The 16,800-nt window shown below is 39.3% G+C and overlaps 1 protein-coding gene across 1 annotated transcript in view; it reads left to right on the top strand.

The window, feature by feature from the left end:
• Positions 1–7,140, top strand: part of GDPD1 (glycerophosphodiester phosphodiesterase domain containing 1) — a 256,407-nt gene extending 249,267 nt beyond the window's left edge. The window contains exon 9 of the mRNA XM_086954967.1: positions 5,424–7,140. Within this exon, the coding sequence (XP_086811093.1) occupies positions 5,424–5,549 (126 nt within the window). The 3' untranslated portion in view covers positions 5,550–7,140. The remainder of the gene's footprint in view (positions 1–5,423) is intronic.
• The last annotated feature ends 9,660 nt before the right edge of the window (positions 7,141–16,800 follow it).

The raw sequence follows: 16,800 nt of genomic DNA, 5'->3' as shown, positions 1-16,800 counted from the left end.
TCAGGCCCATCAAAAAAGTTAAGCCCAAGAACTTCTGCAGCTCATCCAGATTTCGGGGAGTCCTCATCCAGATTTGTGGTAGCTCTAGAGCGGGGCTTAAGTCTGCACTGTTGTCCCTCAAATATAGTTCAGCATACAATTTAGTCTGCTCAACAATCTCAGCCAAAAATACGGTGTCCATAAACAACTGAAAGAAATGTATAGGCAATTCACAAGTTACTCTACTTGCCCCAGTATTGGAACTTTCATAGATTCCCATGCTTTTGTATTATTCCATGTCGTCGGAATGGGAGTCTCGGTAACAAAAATACCATAGCAGTAGGCACAAAAGAGAAAGAAAATGGCCTAGGCCTCATTCCCTTTTGTAGCATATCACCCTCTTTTTGTAAAAGAGACCAAACTTAGGCATCAGCCAATCAGAAGTGCCTCACCCCTTAGAACCCTCCTGAAGGAACCTCAGATTTTCTACCGCACGTTGTGCTTAGAGAGTCTCCTTTGAGCTCTGCCCAACTTCTACTCTTCAAAGAGTTTCTTCAAGGTTTTTTCTTCAGATTCTTTTCAGATTCACTTCAGATTGTTAGCTGCCTTCCAGGATGTCTGACAAGGAGAAGAAGAAGGCCCTTTTCAAGCCATGTTCCACCTGTGGCAAGAAAAGTCTTTTAATTGAGGATAAGCATAAGGACTGCATCTATTGCCTCTATCCTGACCACAAGGCTTTGAACTGTAAGATCTTTCGCACCTTTTCAACCAAGACCCTCCGGGACCGTGAGGGTAGGCTTCTGACATGGCTCCAGAAGTTGAAATCCAGGAAGGATACTGTCTCCAGTGACAGTGAGGATACAGCATCGGCATCTTCCTCAAGAAGGTCAGTGAAAAGGGGTAGGGGTTCCCCTTCTCCTTCTGTGGAGCGTCCTTCTAAGGCCTCAAAAAAGACCCCTAGTGAGTCTGAGAGCCAGGGTCCAAGCAAATCTTCTCACCGAGGTGAAAGGGAGAGGGTAGGACCATCTACGCCTTCCATTGGTGAGAAGACTGACCCAGCCTTCAAGAAACCCTCTTCCCAGTCTTCTGAGAGGAGTTCCAAGTCCTCGACGAAGAAGGCGTCGACGGCGGAGTTTCCGTCGACGAAGAAATTGAAGATAAAATTAAAATTGGTTTCATCGACGAGCTCGTCGACAGGCGATTAGTCGATGAACGGATCGTCGTCGAAGAAGGAAGCGTCGAAGGCAGGTTCATCAGCGTCGACGGGAGGTTTGCCGTCGACGACGAAGGCATCGACGAGTACCACATCATCGACGACGAGAGTGACAGCGTCGTCGATGATAATGATGACGATGACGTCGACGGTGTCGTCTACGAGAGCATCGACGACGATGACTTTAACGACGATGACAGCTGGATCGTCGACAGTTTCATCATCGACGACACCAATCTCGTCAACGTGTGTGCAACCATCGTCGACGGAACCGTTGACGATATTGTCATCTGAAAAAAGAATTACAATTTCAGTGACAAGAATAACGCCGAAGATGACATCTCCTATGAGAATGACCCCCTTGCCACCAGCTTTGCTCTTTGAAGAAGGGGAGTCGGATGAGGATGACCAGGACTCGTATAGCTATGCCAATAGTCCCTCTCAACTTCTGGTCAAATGTCAAGAGACGGACTCTGAAAGGTGATATGACCAGGAGGATGATGGACATCATCAGGCGGCCCAGTCACAACATTATTCTGGGCAGGATATGGTTACAGTACCATCTTCATTCATTCAGGATCTTACAGTGAAAGGAAGGTGGGACATCCACTAAAGGACCTGGCACATCAACCTGCTGGAGTTGCTTGCCATTTTTCTGGCTCTGAAAGCTTTTCGCACCATCATACAGGGAACCTCGGTGTTGATCCGGACAGACAACACAATGTGCATGCACTACATAAACAAACAAGGGGGCACGCAGTCCATCTTGCTGTCCCTTCAATCCCAACAAATCTGGGATTGGGCAATCCAACATCAAATCACCCTCACAGCAGTGCACATTCCGAGAGCATCCAACGTTCTTGCGGGTTCCCTGAGCAGGTCGACCTCGACCAATCACGAGTGGGAATTACATCAACCCACACTGGATCGCATTTTTCGGTTATGGGGTCCCCCGAATCTGGATCTGTTCGCAACACATCTGAACCGCAAATGCCCATTCTACGCAAGTTGGCTTCCCCAACCAGAGTCGTGCTGGAATGCCTTTTTATTGAACTGGTCAAAAATATATGCCTACGCTTTTCCACCAATTCCTCTGGTCCCCAGAGTTCTTTGAAAAATGAGGAAGAAACCCTGTCACATTATTCTAATTGCTCCCAGGTGGCCTTGACAAGTCTGGTTTACGGAACTCCTGCTCCTGTCGCAGTGCGACCCGATCATGCTTCGCCCGCTTCCGAATCTTCTGACCATGAATCAGAACCAGGTTAGTCATCCCGACCCAGCATCTCGTCACTTAGCGGCTTGGAACCTGAGCACTATGAATTTGCAAATTTGAACATTCCTTTAGATTGTAAGGAAGTTCTTGCCAAGGCTAGGGCAGCCTCAACTGTGAAGACATACAAGCTCAAATGAAAAAGATTCTGTCTATGGTGTGATGCGGCTCAAGTGCATCCTGTTCATTTCATGCCGGATCAACTCCGGCCTTTCTTTTTACTTTCAGGCGTTTACTACTAAACCGCCTTTTCTTCAGTTCATCAAGGACTCTGTTATGCTCCGCAACAATCCGGCCTTTATACCCATGGTGCCATCGGATTTTCACCTCAATGAACCAGTCATCTTGAAAACGTTTTTTCCTAATCCTCAAACATCAGCAGAGGGAGCACTACATTCTTTAGATATCAAAAGATGCCTAAAATGTTAACTTCATAGAGCGGCTAATATCCGTAAAACTGATCAACTTTTTGTGGCCTGCGGACGGATGCGAAAAGGGCATCCAGTCACCAAGCAAACTATTGCATGCTGGATATCTACAGCAATTGCATTTTGCCATCAGCAAGCGGGAAAACCGCTTACTGCAGCTGTTTGAACACATTCCACCAGAAAAGTTTCTTCTTCTACTGCGTTATTTGCTGGTGTGCCTCTTCAACACATCCGCAGAGCTGCAACATGGTCCAGCGGTCCAGCAGACGCACCTTTACGAGGCACTACTGTCTGAATGCTACTGACAACGCTGACTCAGCCGTGGGGCAGGCAGTCCTATGTAATCTTTTTAAATAAGGTGAACCTCTGTTGCTTCCCTCCTCCTGTATACAAGGTACCATTTCTTTTATATATACTTCAGCCTCTTTGTACTGTGTATTATTGTTATATTGATTCATATGTACCTTGTGTTATTGTGATGCCACTGCTCATGACTCTTATTCAAGCATGTGAATCCATGAAAGACACCCCAATACTGGAGAAGAACAAAAGTTACTTACCTGTAAACTGTGGTTCTCCAGTATTGGTGTCTTCATGGATTCAAATGCGACCCACCCTCCTCCCCTCAGAGGCTCTCCGCTACTACTTGACTCTTTGTCACTCTTGTGCTACGAAAATCTGAGGGCCTGAGCCTCTGAGGAGAGCATTCTAGAGAGTTCTGGCACATGATTGGCTGGAATCTGGATTAATCATAATGACTGTGATATGTTACAGACGTGACAAGAATTTTCTCTCTCTAAAAAATTCTATTGTTTTTTCTTTCTGATAATATACTTATGTTAGGATTACATTGCTATGTTATGTACCGTGGGACTCCCACTTCGATGACGGAGGATATTCACGCATGTGAATCTATAAAAGACACCAATACTGGAGAACCACAGTTTACAGGTCAGTAACCTTTGTTCTTACACCCTCACACACTGCAGCACAAAGCTGGGTATTAATAGTTTTATGAAGGAGTTGAATGCTATACAACTAGGTGCCAAGATGCCCCACGGAGGTTAGTAATATGAGAAATAAGATTATAAACTACAATGGGAATATTGCTGTCCTCACTGCAGGTCACTATATTTATGCATAGCTATATGTTTGCTGCACTAAAACTAGTGTATAAGAAACAGTGATTATGAAATGACTCATTGTAATACCGAACTATTTTTTAGTAGCATAATTACTTATACAATGAAGCATAGTTACTTATGTGTATGTTGACCCAGGTTACTAGCAGGCATAATAGGTTGTCCTTGCCTTTAGTACAATAATTGAAGCACATCTGAGCCTTACACACCACACCTAACCCCTCCTACATAGGCCAAACTACAACCTGAATCTGGCTCTGGAACCTGATGTGAATCAGAGTGCTTTGTGGGCTCATCTGGGGTAAAACGCACTATAAAAATGGTACAATAATATAGTAATCACAATACATGTTAATTATTACCACGTCCTACTATCAACTCTGACATGCTTGAACAAGTAAGCTATCTTATCTAAAAAGCAGGCAGTTTCAAAGATTGTTATCAAGTGTGAACAATGGGTACATTGCCGACTCTGCTAACACCAGATTTGTTGTATATTTTTACTCAATTATGAAGGATAAAGCTTGATGTGTGATAATTTGCCCAAACATACCTTCATTAATTAGATTAAATGTTGCTAATTTGTGGGACATCTAGCAGATGTCCCTTATGCCAGCAGATAATTCTCATTTATGTATCACTATCCAAACTGTTCAGGTTAAGTATTCCACATACTAAAGTAGAATATGATGACTTTGGACAGTAGAGTGTATGGTGTCATAGGTAGAAGGACAAGATCACTTCTCCACTAAAGAAGACCCAGAACTAAAGAACCGTAAAGCAAAACGAAATGGACTGTGGAAGCCAAAGAGGAGTGATTGTTGTGCCACAAGATTACAAAAATATGGGGTGTGCATATAGATCATGGGCCTAGGTACTTGCCTGGTTGTTCTCTGGTTTCATTGCCTTACAGTAACGTTTCTCGAGCTAGTTGCTAGGATTACTCAAGCGCTTAAAAAGACGTCTGCTGTTGGATGGTCCTGAAGTGACATGGCAGCAGCATTCAGACCTTGTTGGTATGGCGATTTTACAGAGAAGTCATTTGATGTGTGGTGGCATTCTCCCACGCCCTAGAGGATTTTATATACGGGTTTTCAAATAAAATCAAATAATAGGTAATGGCCTTGGTCTTCGTCTGATTGTGAAGGAATTTTAAAAGTATATGAATCCATAAATTATACCAATACTAGAGTTTAAGCTGTACAGGTAAGCAACTTTTTCATCCTTTATTTGATTTACAAACAAAACTAAAATAATTCTCAACTTTGGTCACATTTAAAATGTACTTATCCCTAATTTTGTGCGTTCTTGTGATTATATTTTATTTGGATTACCACTCAGTGAGTTATGCTATAATCTGATAAATTACATTTTGTCACTTTATTCCACAGGTTTACATTTGGGTCCTCAATGAAGAGGAAGAATACAAACGGGCATTTGACCTTGGAGCAACAGGTGTCATGACAGACTATCCTTCAAAGCTGAAAATGTTTTTAGAAAAGTATTTCTCACAGTGAGAACCTGTGGGTATGCACTAGCGACAAGTAATTCATCACTTCAGCTCCCTCATCTCAGAGTAATTCGCGGAACCATTCAGCTGCGTTAAGTGCTGATATCAGCTAGGATTTTTACCTCGTACACAAGACTGAAACACAATTTTGCGATCTTGCATTTTATGAACATACATATGTGCATCATATGTATGTTATTACAGTCTAGTTTGCATTTGAAAATTGATTTAATATTAATCATAGTTGTGATGTACAGAACACAACTACTACTGTACTGTTCAGCTGCAGTATTTTACTTTCCCGAATATTACCTGACATTTTGTGGAGGTGTTGGGTAGTGTACGTTTTTCTAGTAGAACAGCGTTGGAATTGCCATTTCTGGTTGAGCTTAACTTCTCTGCTTGAAGGGGACAGCAAAACTGAACTCCAGACCTTATTCTCGACCAACGCTGATGGCCAGTACAAGAGAATAACATTTGGAAGCCCTTTTGACTACTGTGAATTGAAAAAAGAAACCACGGGCATTTTAAAGAATGTTTTTAAAGTAGCTTTGAATCTGCCCTTCCTTTTTGTATGCAATGAGACGTATGTCGCTTTACTATTTCATTTAAAGTTTGCTTTAGCAAAACATACTTTGAGCATAGCTCAAACTTGTCAGTTTGCAATGACACTTAAACAGTAATCCTGTCCTAGTTTGGGTTGTATGCACGTGTGCCCCTGATTAGTACCAAATGTATGTAGGGGGTCAATGACATTAGCATTTCTGGAATGTTGTCATCCAGCATGACCTATGCAGAGGCACGGTGCACAAGAATCCAACCGGGCATATTTGCTCAAAGACTGTTGTGCCTGGGTTAAAGAAGTGAGTGTGACCCATACACCTGTATAGTACTGTACACTAATCTGTAAACAGAATGTTGTAAATATGTACTTAATGTACACAATGTGTAGCAGTGTTTTTTTCAATGACAGAGGGTGCCCTGGTCTGTGAGCAGGAAACTTCAAGGGAGAGACGATTGCAGCCATAAAGGGAATACAACATGTTGTGTTTCCGTGAATGATCAGCCTGTTGATAAAAGTGTAAAGTGCTCTTCGGTTCTACAGCAGACTATGCTGGATCAAGAGCTTTACAATGAAGCATGGTGGGGATAGGTCTGTTGCCTTGTTTCACCAAGGAATGAACTTCACTTAATGTGCATGCGAAGTTGCCACTCTGCTTTCTTTTGTATTGCGTTAAACCCGAACATCCAGATTTTGGTTTGCTAATCCCAGAAATGTTTGTGGCATATCTTTCTTATTCATGTGATGAGGACATTATTCCCCTTAGTTGAAAGAATCAGATGCTACAGATGTAAGATTCCATTTCTGAGGTGGTAACCATCCCCAAAAGGTTTATTTGTGTAAAAAAACATTCACAGCACACTTACCAAAGTTGTCATTTAATTCACAATTTCAGAAATTAATATGCCATAAATAGCATACTGGCTTTCACAGTAAATTAGATGAAATTGTTATCAATCCACTTAAGGAGGAAAAAAACACATTGTGGTTTGAATAATAACGGCCAACAGGGGTTTTGTGGTGAACTCAAACAAAATTACAAATTCAGGTTAGCTCTACTGGCACTGCCTTCTAGGTAGAAGAAGGAGGGGCTGGGGCTTGAGATAGGTCCAGCATACGTGCCCTCGGTAGGTCAGTAGAAACAAGGGTATGCATTTCCTAATGGGAAATGGGAAACTAAGGTGGAGGAAAGGAAATATCCAGTTGTCAACAAAAGGGAATGGGGGAATTGCTCCCTTAGAAGCAAGGGTCGTCACACACCCCAAGGAATGTCATGCTTCATCATCAGGCAACTCATTGTTGGGCCGGCGCTGCAAGGCCCAACGGACCCCTCAAGAGGGCTCTTTGCCGGAGGTCTTTTCTTGTTGCTGATGTAGATGGAAGGGGTGGTGGGGTGTGTGGTAGAAGGAGGTATGAGTAGAAGTGGAGGAAGAGTGTCTACAGGAATCCCTGAAGTTTATTTATTAAACTGGGTTCCTGTGCTATGGTTAAAAGACTTATAAGTCAAGGCGGGAGGAGGTGATGATGGACCTCTCAGGCTCTAGTTAGTGTGTGTGAAACAAGGGGGTCATCTCACTTCGGCAACAAGAAAGACCTCTGGTAAAGAGCCCCCTTGAGGGGCCCCTTGGGCATTGCAGCGCCGGCCCAACGAGGAGCTGCCCAATGATAAAGCATGACATCCCTTGGGTTGTGTGAGGGCCCTTGCTCCCAAGGGAGCAATTCCCCCTTCCCATTTGCTAACACCTGGATTTTTCCTCTCCTCCGCCTTTCTTTCCTCTTTCCCATTAGAATCTAAATACCCTTGTTTCTAGCGGCACTGCCTTTTATTTATTGATACATCGAAATGCCTACTTCGGTTCTTGTTTGATGCCAATATGATCTGCAGGCTGGGGTGCTGACCAGCTGTCTCAGCATATTGTAACATGCACAAAATCACATTTTAAAAAGTTAACTTTATGGTATCACTTTGATGTTATATACTCTATGCAAAGGATGGATAGGAAACAATTTCATTCACCTTGTTTTTGGCCAGTGCAAACCTAGATACATTCCAAATTATTTCTTAAAAAGTAAAAACTTCACTTTGAACTCACTGCCTGGGTGATGTCATTTTCAAGTTAAATTCAGTGATTGTTCGTATACTGGCATGTATCACTGGTTCAGGTACACTTACTCGAGAAACAACTTCTTCCTAATAGCACATATGTAGAAATTCATTAAAGTTGGTTTGCCATCTAAAGGTAACCACTGCAGGACTTCTGCTATGACTGACTTTAGGCATGTATTTTTCTGATTTTGCCTCCTTCCCCCCTTTCTCCCTCGTATGAAAAGTAGGCACTGCTTATCAGCTAGTCCAGAAATCTTCACGTCTACTGGAGGTTACCAGGGGGTGGTAATGCCATCTGATTTATTAATCTATCCGACGGTGGCTAAATAAAGACGAACAGATGTTTTCAGGTATGCTATGGGAAGAGAAGAATAGGTTTTTATTTTATATCGTACTTCCCCTTGGATATGTATAATTTGATAAGGGTACAAATGGCTTCCCTATCAAATACCAGAGACAAAAAATGTAAATATTGTTGTGCATTTTTGTGTTCATTTATTATTTTGTATTACCTTTCACCATAAATTGTTATAACAACAAAGCATGTATGCAATTTGACCTGGCATTGTGCTGACGACTGTAGGAGTTGCTTGTGGACACTTTATGAAGGAGCCCAAAGAACTCTTTTAGACCTTCCCAGCCATGCACACACTAGCACCCTCCACACATTCCCAAAGCATGCTTCTGCATTGCCTGCTGACCAAGAACCACTGTTAGCTGTAGCTGCCCGTCTCCCTCCACAGGTGTTCCTTCCTTCATATTGTATCACTGTGTTTATGGGTATCCATTTCCGTATGTGTACTGTAGAAATAATCACTTAACTGTAGTCAATACACTGGAGTTTTTTAGCTGTAGTAGAATATTGCCAGAATTGTCAGAATAACCTAAGATCGGTTTGAAACTAGTAGTGTAGGGCCATTCTAGCAGACTAATACCTCTTGTATCCAACTTTATCCGACATTAACATGGATGCTGGCATTTGTAATGATCTTTTGCACCAGCTGGTCATTATGGCTTATTATCCGTTTTAACTCTTGTCTGTATGTTTTTCCTTGTTTCTGATGTCATTTATCTTTCACATATCATTGCTTTGTGTTCCTTTCACATATCCTTGTTTTGTGTTCCAGTACTAGAGTGAGAACATGCTGCAATCTCATGCAGCCTGTGAGTCAAATTCAGAAGGACAGATCTGGAACAAGCGAATTAACAGTATTGTTGCTAGTTCTGTGGCCTTAGGATAGAATTTGTCTTCAGGGAGAAATGTGAATCCCATTAGGAACCTGTAAGCCAGTTGTGTTTGATGAAGGTCCAGAGGGACCATATCCATGCTAGCTTTACAGGATATTCACAAATTATACTTTTACATGAAAGTATGAAGTTACAACTTTTCATAAAATCTGGACTGGGTCCAGCCCAACTGGAACCATAGATGACTCCCATTCCCTAAGTGGTTTAATGCAGAAGTAACATGAAATTAGGCAGAGACTGCCCCTTTTGGCCTACCGCCTTTCTCAAATATTGATAACTTAAGGGAAGTCAGTAGTATGCTGGTGCCTGCAGTCAAGCAACTGTGCACCCTCTTTCAATTACAAAGCATTTAATGCAGCCAAGTGTCAGAAAGTATAACCAGTACAAGAAGTAGTGCTTAGACAGTTATCTAATTCAGAATGTGTGTAGCAGGACACTTTCTTCATGATTTGTCTGTTCGAATTGAGAAAAGGAATTGTCCAACCAGAGAGGTTGAGTGTAATGCAAAGAAACGATGTAGGTCAGAAAGCCCTTGAAACCAGTAGATGCATGCAGATAAGTGCTGTGTTTAGAAGCATATTTGAGATTTATAAAAAAAAGATCTAGGGCCACTGGGGGAAAGAAAGATGTTGCACTATTCGTTTTACAGGCAACTATTAGCAAAATAGGGTATTTTGAGTGTACCTTTTGCTCCTAGAATTAGGGTTATTACCATGTGGATAGAATAGACTTACGAGTACCAGCTGTTCAAAATGCTGCCACCGTGTCTGGCAGAGAAATGTGTGAAACAGTCTACTGTTTCACCTAACAGAATAGCGGTTCAATCTAATTTTGTATTTCCTGGGTTGTATCACATAAAGTGAGCCCACGGAGTACTAATTTGAGATAGGTGCTCTGCCCCAATTTTTGGCTGACATTTCTTATATAGCTGGTATTTTACTAACTTAGATAGTGCTAAATAGTTGTTTGTTACTGGAAATTTTTAAGGAATCTATTTCTGTTGGCTGGAAATGTACCAGAGATTGTTGAAGTTCTAAACAACCAAACATAACACAATAACATAGCTAAAATATAAAGGGCACAGCACAACAAAACAGTTAAAATGGAATGTAACCCAACAACCCACAGTACAAAACAACAGAACTACAATGCATTAATGTACCACATCAAAACCCACCAACATAGCATTACCACCACAATATAACACACCATAACAAATATGTACAAACATTCTTGACATATTTACCACCTCTTGAAATCTCTTTTTATAATTCAGTGGTAAAATGTCTTGCACAAAGTGCTGCCTTACTTGCCAAGTGGTTCAGAGCTTTGGATTGGTCTTTGTTTTGATAGAGCATCAATGCACTAAATATATTCAAACATATGCATACTAGATTTCTCTCCAAAGTTAATATGTTATGCTGGTTGCGTTAAACTATTTATGTCAGACTTAAGTTGATTAATTTAACAAGTACTTGTTAAAGTTTATTTTCGTGAGAACCAGTGTTCACCTATATTATCTGTTTATAAATTCATCATACAACAGTTGTCCTAAAATGTCTTGTGTGTGTGTGTGTGTGTGTGTGTATATATATATATATATATATATATATATATATATATATATATATATATATATATATATATATATATATATATATATATATATATTAATATAGTTCTCGCATATGTATATATACATATATAAATACATACACCACATCTAAATCATACTATTCCTTAAATTATTAATACAAAATATACATCATTCTCATTCATCCTACCCTAAAGTCATACTCAGATGGAATTTAATGGCATTCGCTCCACATCTCGTACGTATTTGCCAGTGTTGATGTCAAAGTGCTTACAGTTCTCTCAGTATGGCAGTTTTCTTTATTAGTTGCTTCCATTTTGTATTAAAAAATGTAATCAACGAATAATTTGTTGCTTCTGTAGAATACCTTGTAATGACTGGTTATCTTTAATATCCATTTTCCATTTGTTTCAATATCCTTAATTCTATTAAGGTGTGTTTGCAAACAGAATCAATCAAAGATATAATGACTCTTTCTGGTACATGCAACAATCTAAAAATATTATGTCTAATTATATTGGTATGAAAAGTCATAAATAATTTCCTTCCTCCACTTAATCAATAGTGAAATGTCAAATAATATATTTTAATTAAGTGTGGGCCTGGAGTGTTACAGGTGCAATTTAACACAAAGAGCCTGAAAGATTAAATTAGAAAGAAACTCAGAATTTGCATTTTAATTACCACCAAGGATATGTAATGGCGCCAGTACAACAATGTTTTGTGATCTTGTTTCCTGTTGCTCTATGTGTTGATAGCCTGGAAATGGCTCAGCAACAGTACAGACTGCTTTGAAACCACTGCTAAAGAATGTATCTGAAATTTCTGCTGTTGCGGTTTCTGTCTTGATTTTAACTTGTTTTTTACACCATCCCCTCCCTTTAGCAATATTACGGTACAATTTATATTGGTAAACAGACAAATAATACTGTATTTTTGTGACTATAATTAATGGTCGAAAGTTATGTGGTTCGAAAATGTGACATGAAGCTTTATTTAGCATTGTACAAAATAGAAACTTTATGTTCCCCGAGATGTACCATGGGGTTATTGACAAAAGCATTTCATGGCACACCAGCACTATGACTTCTTTTTTGAGTTTTCGGATTTCTGTACTCGTTTGATGGCGTATATCATATGCAAGCATTTCAATTGTGTTGTCAGAAGCTCTGTGGCTCTCTAATTGCCCCTATTGACCGTTGTTTGATAAACTAGGGCATTCTCACATTAAATAGCTCTTTGACAGCGCACTTACAATGGAAACACACCAAACCACCTCTATGGCAGAACATATTTGGGTATTTTCGTCTTGCTATGATAACACAGGACGTTATCGAAGTCCAGCTGCAAATCTTGTTAAAAAACAGCAGAGGTTCACTGCCCAGTGCTTTTCAATTATAATTTAACATGGACAGAAATATTGGTGACATTTTATCTTGGACTTGTTTTACTAACTAAACGGTAGCGTCATGACAAAAAATTGTTATAACAAAGCTCAACAAGAGAACTATTTTAGTCAAAATAGAAGTTGGAAAATCGCTGAAACTCAAGCAGGATTAGAGCCTTAACAACTTAACTTTTTTTTGTACAATAGTTGTTCTGTAAAATATGGCATATATTTGAGATTCTATATCAAAGCAATAACATTAGTTTATACTAAGTCTGAAAATCTTCATGCACTCCAAACTTAGGGCCAGATGTACAAGCATTAGGAATGCCGATTTCCTAATAGTGATTATTTCCAAATCGCAGTTAGGTAATCGGTATTCCTAATGTATGAATTTTTATATTCCCAAGTAGCAATTCCTACTAGTTTGCAAATCAACCTACCTCATGCATATTAAAGAGGTAGGTCACAATTGCGACCCATTAGGAATCGCCACCATCATAAGGATGGGGTCTGCTGGGTTCAGCAGACCACTAGATCTGTGAGTGCTTTTTTAATAAAACACTCTTTTCTTTTTAAAGTGCAATCAGAAAATAAAACATTGAAGTTTTATTTTTCAGGAGCAGGCAGTGGTCCCTTGGAACACTTACTGCTTTAAAAAAATATTTTTTAACACTCTCAAAACAAGTTACTGATTCTCATTTTGCCTTTTGTGCATCTGAAATAGCTTTTTTGCTGTCCCAAAAGGCCGGATTCTGTGAATCTGGCCGTTTGCAACTGCAAAAATGCTTTTTGCATCTGGAACCTATACTTTTCTTACTGTGACATGCTGAGGATTCTAAAAACTTTCAAGAAAATAGCTATGCAGCCAGATGTGGACAATCATGCTGTTTCATCCCCTTTCTATCTGCCCAATATATACATGTAAGGCAGTACTAGCTCTAACTCTGCAGCAAGAGAGATGAAAAAATAGTGATACCATTTTAAACAGAGGTGTTCTACTGATTAAATGGGAAATGTACGGAGTCCATATCTGACTTTCTTGCTTTTCTCGCCACCTCAGTGTCACCACTTCATAAACTACATTTAATACAGAAGTTACCCTATGGATGTTAGTGCTTTTGCACAATGAATAGGCTTATATGAGAGTCAACTGCAGTTTGTGAAAGTTTGTAATACAAAATGTATCATCTTATGGGTTTGTTTTGTCTCCCGAAATTCCTACCTGTTCAAGATCTACGACTGTATAAGATAGGCTTATGTTATTACCGATAATACATGTAATGTCTTTCGTGTATTAACACACAAATTATGCATTTTCATAAAGCGCCATTGATACTCAGACCTGTACAATTGCTGCACAATTGAGCTGACAGCTGCAATACACACTAATACAATCCAAACATGTAACTGATGTATACAATGCAGGTACAGTCACATGCTGGATGTCCTTACCCCAGGCATCTAAATGCATAAAAAACTAACTCAAATAATAGTGTCTATACCGACAGATTATATAGACCAAGGAGCATGTCTTAAACTTTAAAATGTCTCATATTCCTTAGGTATCCAGTGTAGGTATTATAAACTGTGATTAGTGTGATGAAAATTGCATTCAACCACAAATATCTGGCTTTTGACATGTGACATAGCTTTCTGAGGACCCATAAAAGTTTCAGAAAATCGTGCCTCCATTCAAGTAAAAATGGACTGCCTCATTGTTTTCACAAAGATACATTTGATCTTAGAATGTAAAATAAAGCCAAGAGGCAGATTGAAGCTAACTATAGAAGTTCAATTTGCAGCTTACTCTGTGAGACAAAGGTTAACAATAGAAAGGGGGGCAGCTGTGAAAATACGAAGTCATCTTTTCTGGAGGTTAACCTAGTGATAACCGTCCATCCAGCCTTCTGGGCACCAATTGCCATGGTGATGTGACATTTCATTGCTCTGTGGGCAGACAGAATACTGTAGTGGATCGCATTGACCCACAGAAATGCTTAACAATTGGTGGGGAGAGAAACTGTTTTGTGAGTTGACTTGAGGGCTATATTTGGGTTGTTTTGTAGAGTAAGTCAAATGGTACTATCAGTGCAGCACTAGCTGGATGCCCATAGTTAAGTTTGCCCTGAATGAAAGTATATATAAATTGTTTACCACTAGCTAAACTCTGCATTTTTGGGGAACATGAACTCATAAACATTGCTCCTTTAACAACAATGTCTCAGTGTTTTTCATGGCTGTGTCATGTTGTCTTGCAGGTGCATCTAGCCACCACATCGATGCATGTACCTGTCTCCTCCCTGCCTTCTATACATAAAGCTTCAGTGTTTTTGTTTCTGGGCCTGCCTGTCAGACAGTGTTGCCTTAACTCACTTTAAGAGGTTTAGGTTTTTCTTATCCTTTCGTTTGTTTTCGAAGGACCTGCCATCTCCCAATATGAGTGTGCTTTGCCTTCATGTAACGGACATCTTTGTTGCGTGCGTTGAGTCTAAAGATTGGATTTCTAGTAGCTGATGTTCTTACATACCAAAAACTGGTGTATGTAGAAGCTGCTGCTGTCTAAATCGTTATCAATTTGTCTATTTATTTCATTTATCACATTCTAATGTCTTTTCTGCATTTAGGGAATCTCTATTGCAAGACAAGAAGAATAGCAAATCAAACACAAAGGTATTTTCTTCTACCTCAGTGGCTTCTGTAGGAATGTTATACTTCTTCTGTTTGTATGTGTCCGGCTTGTGCTTACACTGATCATCTTCCACTCTTGCCAGTATAATAATTATTTTAATTTTGAGAAATGTATTAATGTATTACACCACTAAAGTTTCTAGAGGGATTTTCTTCCATCAACGTTCAGAAACCGTCCATATTTGTTGGGCTCATTTTATAATTCAGTGCCCCCAAGAGTAGTTGTTTAATTTGTTCGATGCAGTGCAATGGCTTTATAATCCAGCTCAAAGTTGGAGACATAAAACCAACTTCCTACAAGGTTCACTTCACACATTGTCATGACATGATATGTATCTCACTTCTGTCAAATAAAAGAATAAGATCCTTCTCTGGTCAATAATGGAGACATTCAGATTGTGAAATGTATTGCTCCTTTTGGAGAAGTTCAAAAGTCTATATTTGTCCCATAAATTAGGACCAACTATGTACTTCAAAACTAATTGCTGTATATGTTTCTTTATAAAAATGTATTTATATTTTATTGATATTTTCTATCCAGTAAACTGAGAAATCTCTGTAGAAACTGCAAAGTAATGACCCTTTTGGACTAAGATAAATAGCAGAAATATTTCCTTTTTTAAGCAACTGTTTGCACCTTATTGGAACTCCTAGCGAATGTGCAGATATGTAATGGAGCTCCTCAATCCTCAGTTGTGTGAACTTTGGGGATATTCTAATATTAAGAGATTGTTTGAACAACATTGTCAGTTATTATTCAAGTCCCTTAGAGTAGTAACACTAAGTCCTTAAAATGTCATTATTAATCTATGCTCTACACGTTCCTATTAGGAAATCAAATTTGCCCCCGATTAAGCTCTGATCATAAGCATTTGCTACTGCATAGATTTCTGATATGAGATGACTTGGACCTGCTTCAGTTTTTTATTTGCATCTGTTGATATGTCACTGCTGTTATATGGCAAGTATGCCACACTATTTTAGCTTGAACCATTCATTGCTACTTCTCCAGACTGATGTCTCTTATATTTTTATAGAGTAGAACTTGTAAAATAGACTATGAAATAGGACTGTACTGCTAAGAATCAGCACTTTAGTTTTTTTGTTTCGAATTGCTGTTTGAGGCCATTTTTAAGGCAGGTTTTAGAGGAAAAGTAGTTTACATAACTGTTTACGGCATGTGCTTTCTTTCATAGAAAGGTGCATGTTTAATGTCCTTGTTCTTTTTATTCTTCACTTTGGTTGCATATTTATGAATGCCTGTAATATACAGCATGTACATTTAACATTGTTGCTTAAATCTCTGATGTAAAAAAAATCACAATCATTGCAGTTGCATTTTTACAGCTGTTTTAATACATTTGCTTCATGTACGTGTTCTTTTTTTATATTACATTCAGGAGACATACGATTTTCACCAGAAGAATATATGTATAATGGTTCATTAATAAAAGCCTAATTTAAAAACTAATTTGACTGTGTTCCTTAAAAAATGTTGACTCGCTGCAAATATTTAAATATAGCACAGCAGCAACATAGCCAAAGATTACATAAAATGTCATTCAAATGAATTGAAAATGTGTAACTTTTCAGTGGTGTGCTTTTCTGACAGACAGACAGCGCAAACGTCATCACTTGAATTGTAAATGGAAAACCGAAAAAACAGTAA

The sequence above is a fragment of the Lissotriton vulgaris genome, chromosome 2_1 (assembly GCF_964263255.1).
Source record: "Lissotriton vulgaris chromosome 2_1, aLisVul1.2, whole genome shotgun sequence".
Taxonomy (NCBI): domain Eukaryota; kingdom Metazoa; phylum Chordata; class Amphibia; order Caudata; family Salamandridae; genus Lissotriton; species Lissotriton vulgaris.
The sequence above is the reverse complement of the archived record's forward strand: the minus strand, read 5'-3'. Positions and strand labels throughout refer to the sequence as shown.